General features: G+C 38.2%; 1 protein-coding gene across 2 annotated transcripts; it reads left to right on the forward strand.

Annotated features, from left to right (window-relative positions):
- Positions 1–274: 274 nt before the first annotated feature.
- On the forward strand, positions 275–6,434 carry il6r (interleukin 6 receptor). 2 transcript variants are annotated; one of them, XM_015015533.1, is made up of 10 exons: positions 275–547; positions 1,442–2,077; positions 3,074–3,197; positions 3,611–3,801; positions 3,894–4,057; positions 4,163–4,304; positions 5,351–5,376; positions 5,493–5,553; positions 5,817–5,931; positions 6,056–6,434. In XM_015015533.1, the coding sequence occupies exons 1-10, from the start codon at positions 466–468 to the stop codon at positions 6,303–6,305; spliced, it is 1,791 nt and encodes a 596-aa protein (XP_014871019.1). In that variant the 5' UTR covers positions 275–465; the 3' UTR covers positions 6,306–6,434. The 2 variants fall into 2 exon arrangements, with proteins under 2 accessions (XP_014871019.1, XP_014871018.1); XM_015015532.1 differs by having other exon boundaries at positions 276–547; positions 5,348–5,376.
- The last annotated feature ends 385 nt before the right edge of the window (positions 6,435–6,819 follow it).

The following is a 6,819-nucleotide window of genomic DNA, read 5'->3' on the forward strand; positions in this document are numbered from 1 at the left end:
AATTAGAAATTCTTTTGTCAAACTTCAGAAGACATTAAATTTTTTTAAAACTATATGAAAGACGCACACTCATTATGTGATTTTGGTGTCCAAGTTATAATATCAGTCAGGAAAGTACTTAAAATAAACGTCAAAACTGCACAGAAGTACTGTACTAAACTGACATTACAGTTGTAGACCTAAATTCAGTGTTCAAGGGGGGTTTTATTTTGACGCTGAGGAGGATTTCCTCTGTGTAACGGCGCTGAACAGGGGGAAGAGCACTGGGATTTCACAATAACGAGTCTTACGGACAACGCGCTGCTGCGGCCACATGAACTCTGCTTTGATAATCCTGCCTGTACTGGAATACAGTCAGTTTCTTTTCAGACTTCATGAAGTTAAACGGTACTTGGTGTTCTGCAGCCGCAGTGCAGCTGTCAGTGATGGTCTGAGGACTTGTCGACGGGGGGACCAACTCCAAAGATGGGTGTTCTGCTACTTTTGTCGTGCTTTTTGTACGTCCTGCCAGTGTGGAGCATTTTTGATGGCATTTGTCCTAGAAAAGGTGAGTCATCAGTTAATAATATAAATGTGTTTTTGAATTTTTAATGTTTAGTCATGACTTTGTTTCATTGTTGAGATTTCAAAAAAATCTCCTTTGCAACAGTTGGGTTTAATTTCACATTTAGTTTCAAGTTTTTTTCTTGTAGAAAAAAAAAGTAACAAATCAATATTTTACCTATATTTTCTCTACATTCTGAACAGTTTAACTGGTGTTTTGTCTTCTCTTATTGTCTTTTTTTCATCATTTCAGCAGGATAGCGGTTAATCGCGCTGTTCTGTTCAGATTACTGAATTCACTCTAATAAACTTTTATTAAACTTTTACAATTCTTCGATATTTTTTTTACATTTTTTGAACTTAGATTCTTTCATATCGTTGGACAAAAAGTAACAAATTAGTTTGAGAAAAAAGCAACTTATCAAATGTAATAAAGTAACTTATTTTGATTAATGGTGACCAACTATGGTGATATATTTAAATTGGATCACTTGTTCTTTAATCCAGTGATAGAGAGAGATATTTGTTCAGATAAATCAAAGCGTCAATAAGATTTGAGGAACTTTTCATGCACATAAAGTGTGATTATCAGAGAAGAAAAAGTTCAGGACAGAAGAGCGACTGTGTAGGCGAGAGAGAGAGACAGATTAAAAGAGGAAGTTTTGAAGGAGTTGGTAATTTTTGTTATGCAACGCTGCATCCTATCTGTTCTGTGCCTACTGATCTGGGACCAGTGATCATGCCCTAAGAACATTTAAAGACAGTCGAGGCCCTGATTAAACCCACAAAGACAGCCAGCCTCGCTTGTATCTTTGCAACAAATGTTTGTTTTTGTTTTTTTTGTGTGTGTGTGTGTGTGTGTGTGTGTGTGTGTGTGTGTGTGTGTGTGTGTGTACAGACCCTCCTCCTGGTGCGGTGGTTGTGTCTCCAGGAAGCAGGCTGGAACTAACCTGCAGCGGCCATGTGAAGGTGAATGGAGTGAAAGTCACCTTAACTAGAAATGTCTCAAGTGAAAACAAGAAAGGATCTTCGTCGGCGAGAACTCCCACCACGGAGCAAGCTGGAAGGAACAGGGCTTTCACACAAAGAAGTGATAAATCTTCTACAGTAAGCGGGAGACTAGCCATTCCCACCACGGCGACCGGAATCAGCACTCTGCTAGGAGAAAACCGAAGCGGCGGATATTCAGACGTGGAACACGCCACTTCTCCACAAGTGGTCCAGCCAACCCCTCCCAGCAAAACCACAGCGGGGGGGACGTCAGACTGGGAGGATGAAGAGATGAAACTCGAGGCTGAATATAAAGACAAGGAGTCAGAGGGAGGCGGCAGAGCAACCAGAGAGGTTAAAATGAGGCCTCAGTGGAAGTGGAACAAACAGCTGATGGAGAGAGCAGACAGAGACTGGGGAGGACTTGCATTTCTGAGTGACGGGAGCGGTCTGTCTCTGAGCTCAGTGCGACTGACGGACGCTGGGAAATACACGTGTCACCACGGGGGAGAAGAAACTCTTGCTGTTAAGGTGATTGTTGCAGGTGAGTTACGGCGCAATGCCTACATAGACACTCAACTGCAGTGTGTGCAGGATTTGATCGGTTTCATTAAAAGGACTGATCAGTCCAATTTATGTATTGAAAAATCAACACGTGGGCGGAGGTATCCTTCCACATCACTGAGGTTTCTTACCAAATATTTCATGCAAGGAATTCTTGTATAAATCAGTCAAATCAGTTTCATGTTTTTCAGGAGTATGTTCCTCACTAATCATTTTAAGGTCAGCTCTCTAATCCTCAATTAGGTAAATCAACCAAAGCCAACATGATGCAAGCATGAAAAGCAAACTTTGTACCTAGAAAGAAATGCAAATTTAGAGCAATAACCAAGCTAATTAAATGTTTCACATCATGAAGGTTTCTTGACTTTAAGTTTATAGACAGGGTTTACAATCTGATTTTTGAATTAAGCTGTTATTTAGGGATGGAAAGGGACAGATGAAGTCAAAGTGAGCCACAGCAAAACTGACAAGAGTCCATCTTAGTCTTTCCTCAAAGTGTGGAATAAAGACTATACTGACCTTCAAACAAAAACAAGAGAAAAATAAAAAATTACACAAATTACACAATTTGAACCAGCTTGATCAAACTCCCAATTAGATGAGCAGAAAGTCATCAAGGAGACTTTATTGTGTCTCTTTTCAACTGGATTCTTTAAACTCGATCTGTGTGACATGACATGTTTACACGACAACACAAACTCAGTCTTTGATTCACTACTTTACATAATCTCAATACCATCAGTGACTGTATTGTGACACACTGTGCCAGCGCACGAATACTGATGCATTATGAACTGCGGCAGAGAAAGGTTTTGGTCATGGGTTCTGGTCTGCTGGCTGTGGGACGGTGATGGGTCTTGAGGGGTCGTCATGGTGACGTGGGTCTGCTGGGTGTCGTCTTGCCAAAATACTTCTCTGAAAAAAGTCTCCTGCTGCCCCGAACACATGACTGATTGAATGTTTTTCTATATCCTAGATCCTCCTGAGACTCCGGCTATCTTTTGCTACAAGAAGTCGCCCAGGAGTAAAATTCGCTGTGAATCGAGGCCTCAGAAACCAGTAATCAAGCAACCTAACTGCTACCTTTTTCTGAGCAAGACGTAAGGCACTTAGGTTTTAAATTCACCTAAGCCTGATTTATTTTTATTTTTGTTGTTGTTGTTGTTGTTGTTGTTGTTGTTGTTGTTGCAACACAACAATCCAACCCTAACCCCGTAACCCTAATTTAGATTGACTGAAACCTTTGTGCTACATAGTGATACATCTGAAGTTCCTACAACAAACCTGATGTTTTTAGAATAAAAAAAAAAAAATAAAATAGTTCTGAATAAAAACAAAATTTGACCCATAGTACATTTATTGGTTTAATAATAATACAGGACTGAAGTAAGCTACCTCATGCATAATTAACTGAATCTTTGAACTTTTTTCCTGCAGAGCTTCTGTTTGTAAGTTTATCTTTTACTTTGTTACATCTTACTGGAAAACTTGATTTTCTTTTTTTCCTTTCCAGTTACAATCATGGAAAAATAGAGCATTTCCAACGAAAGCGGTGCTCATACTCACCTCAGCACTCCCGCTGTTGGTGTGCTCTGGAGCACAATGAGGATGAGCGGAGGAAGAACCATCAGGCTTTCCTGTGTGTCACAAACATCTTGGGCAGCGCCACCAGTCCCCTGATCAATTTCACACCTCTGGATATTTGTAAGCGAGTCTGTTATTACACGACTGTTTCGATGAAAGTAGGCTTTTAAAAAAATAATAATAATAATTTTAACCCTTTCCTGCGACTGAAGTGACTCCAGACCCCCCATCTAATGTGATGGCTCACCTGGTGGAGGGACGAGAGAGGATGATAAAGGTGACCTGGAACTTACCAATAACCTGGCATGAGAATGATAACTTTTATGACATAATCTTTGAGATCAGATACAGACCTTCAACTTCTTCAAATGAACAGGTATGTTTGACGAGTTAATGTTTCAGTCATGGGATCCAAACCGATGAACCTGCGATGTTTCCGTTCATTGATTTCTTGTTCTATGGTCTGTACGTGTTCATGCAGGAAAATACAGTTAAAGAACACTGGTACCTGATTACTGACGCTCTGCCTGGTGTCGAGTACCTGATTCAACTCAGAACTAAAGACGAGTACGACGGTAATTGGAGCGAGTGGAGTTCACCGGTCTCTGCCAGAACTTGGACAGGTAGATTAAAAACACACACACGCGAGAAGAGTAACAAGTTAGATTATCTCATGAGGTTTGTACATTTCGAAAGCCGTAATATCCGTGTGAATTCCCAGATTCAGAGCCTTGCTGTTCCTCAAAAGAAGATTTTGCTTTTGCAGTGGTAGTTAAAACACAACCAAGACAATAAACAATAAAGGACAATAACCAGAAAGAAGCAATACATGTTAAAAGAAGTAACTGATGGCAACAGCACCTTAGTGGTAGAGCTCCACGACTAATCATAACACCTTTAGCTCAAACGTCATTTTGATTTTTCCAAGACATTAGATCTGTGAAAGTCAACTCCCTTTTACCTCTTCCTGTTGGCCTTCCTGTTTGAGTAAGTGTACCAATTGTGCTCATTTTGTCCTGAGCTTGTTAATCATACAATATGGACACAAGTGATTTGAAGAGCACATTGTTTCCAGGTTATTAAAAGAAAGTGAAATCTCTTCCAACTTCCTGTTTGTGCTGAGGTTCGATATTGTCCAGCTTATCTCATGCCCTGTGACTTCACCATGAATCAAAAATAAGCAAACATGTATGAGAAGGTGCCTTGGTCAAATGAAACCAAAAAGAAAAAAATAGCAAAAAATGTGACTCCTGTATCATTTTTTCTTGTAATTCAAATTTATATGCTAGTCTATGTCGGTCTATTGCATACACCTCCAATAAAATACACAGAGGTTTGTGGTTGTGAAATGAGAATGCGTGGAACAATTCAAGTAACTTTTGCAAACACTGTAATTTCTTTACTTTTTAAAGAAATTCACATACTGATTTTTATAGCTTCAAATATTTAATCTCAAATTCCTAAAATTTAGCAATAAATGTAAGTGGAATATTTTGTTTTACGCATGTCTCCTGGATGCTTTTTGTATTACTCTTTGATACCATGTACATTAGCTTTATTTTACTTACATTTGACAAATTTTACTGTCTTTACTTTTACAAAATATCACTTTTAATATGTTTTATTAAATGATTTTCTTCCTTTCTGTGGCTTTCAACTAATAAAGAAGAAAGGAGTGATCTGACAACCACAATGGTAGGAATTTTAGCTTTCAGTTGGAAAGTATAAACTTATTCACTTTTAATTGCTCCATCTTAACATATTCTTTTGTCCTGTTTTTCTTTCTTTGTTCATTTATTTGTCATCATCAGATCGACTTGCCCTTCACTGAAGACTATGGTTCTGGTTTTCCTGATGATAGCTACCCTGATGGTTAGTTTGCTGGCAGTAAATTTTTTCAGTACACATGTCTAAGAGAAAAGCACGAGAAGTGGGAGAAAACACCCTGAAACTTACTTATAGTCCACTGGGTTTTAACAGGAAACCATGGCATCACAATAACTCAGCCTCAACAGCTAAACAAGCCACAAGAGACATGGTTCTGTTGAAATAACACCTTTTTTTTATATATATAACACCTAGTCATTCTTGTAACCATAACAATTTCTTGTGGTTTTCTTCTCTTTTTGCTGCAGGTACAACAAATGAGTTATGTGCCAACTCAGTTTTATGCAACGTACACTATAATGTTATTTGGATCTCAGCCGTTTTTGCCATCATGTGCGTCCTTTTGGCTGTCTACATCTTCAGGTTGAGCAGTTTGATTTTTCATTTAAATAAAAAATGTTTGCATTGCAGCAAATAGATTTATGTGTTAGCTGATAGATTTACCTGGCTTTTTCATTTGAACAACTGGTTTTCTTTTGCTTTTCAGACACAAAGACAGATTTATGTCCAAACTCTATAGTCCAAGTAGAACCACCCACAGTGAGGACTTGTCTCCACCTCGTCCTTCCATCCCTTCGTCCTCAGAGGAAGAAGCCCTGGTGTCAGACTCTGGACCGCAGCTCTATAAACAAAGCGACACACAAGTAGACGGGGAAAATGAGAAAGGACAAACTGAGATGGACAGATTAGAAGCCACAAATTTCAACAACAAAAGTTACTTCTTCCTGCAGATGTAGTTCTGAACGAACCAGTTTTAGAAAATCAGCGAAAAGGGACTGAGCTGAAGGATAAACACCCAGAGAAAATTTGTACAGATTGTAAACTCATTTCTTTATATTCGTGCCATGCTTAAACTTGTGCTAAAATGTTTCTTTTTTTTATGTGGTTATGTTTCTTTCTCTTTTGTCTATTGGTGCCATGTTAAAATTTTGAAATTACCTGCAGAGGTGACTTCATCATAATAAATATTTAGTTATTTTATGTTACTGAAAAGTTTAAGTTGATATTGATGTTGGATTTCTGTACTAAAGTACACTTTCTAGAGCTTTCTTCCACTGTCATGAACTAAAAAAATTTTCATTAGTCAACATTAAGCAATTTAAATTCATTTTACTTTTTGACTAGTCAAATGACTTTCAGTCAAATGACACTGAAAGTCAAATGACTTTCACTCTAAGTTATGAGCTATTATTTCATATTGAGTTATGGCATGTTTATGAGAAAATTACTGATTAATTTTTTTTACTTTTG

The sequence above is a fragment of the Poecilia latipinna genome, unplaced genomic scaffold (genome assembly GCF_001443285.1).
Source record: "Poecilia latipinna isolate Pla-1442-1.1 unplaced genomic scaffold, P_latipinna-1.0 Scaffold1923, whole genome shotgun sequence".
In the NCBI taxonomy this organism is placed as follows: Eukaryota; Metazoa; Chordata; class Actinopteri; order Cyprinodontiformes; family Poeciliidae; genus Poecilia; species Poecilia latipinna.

What these genes read in the sequence shown, in the direction of transcription:
- il6r (XM_015015532.1), top strand. Translation starts at nt 466, where the DNA reads ATGGGTGTTCTGCTACTTTTGTCGTGCTTTTTGTACGTCCTGCCAGTG. An exon ending in CAACTTCTTCAAATGAACAG is followed by an intron (nt 4,058 to 4,162) that starts GTATGTTTGACG and finishes GTGTTCATGCAG; the next exon opens with GAAAATACAGTTAAAGAACA. An exon ending in TGATGATAGCTACCCTGATG is followed by an intron (nt 5,554 to 5,816) that starts GTTAGTTTGCTG and finishes TTTTTGCTGCAG; the next exon opens with GTACAACAAATGAGTTATGT.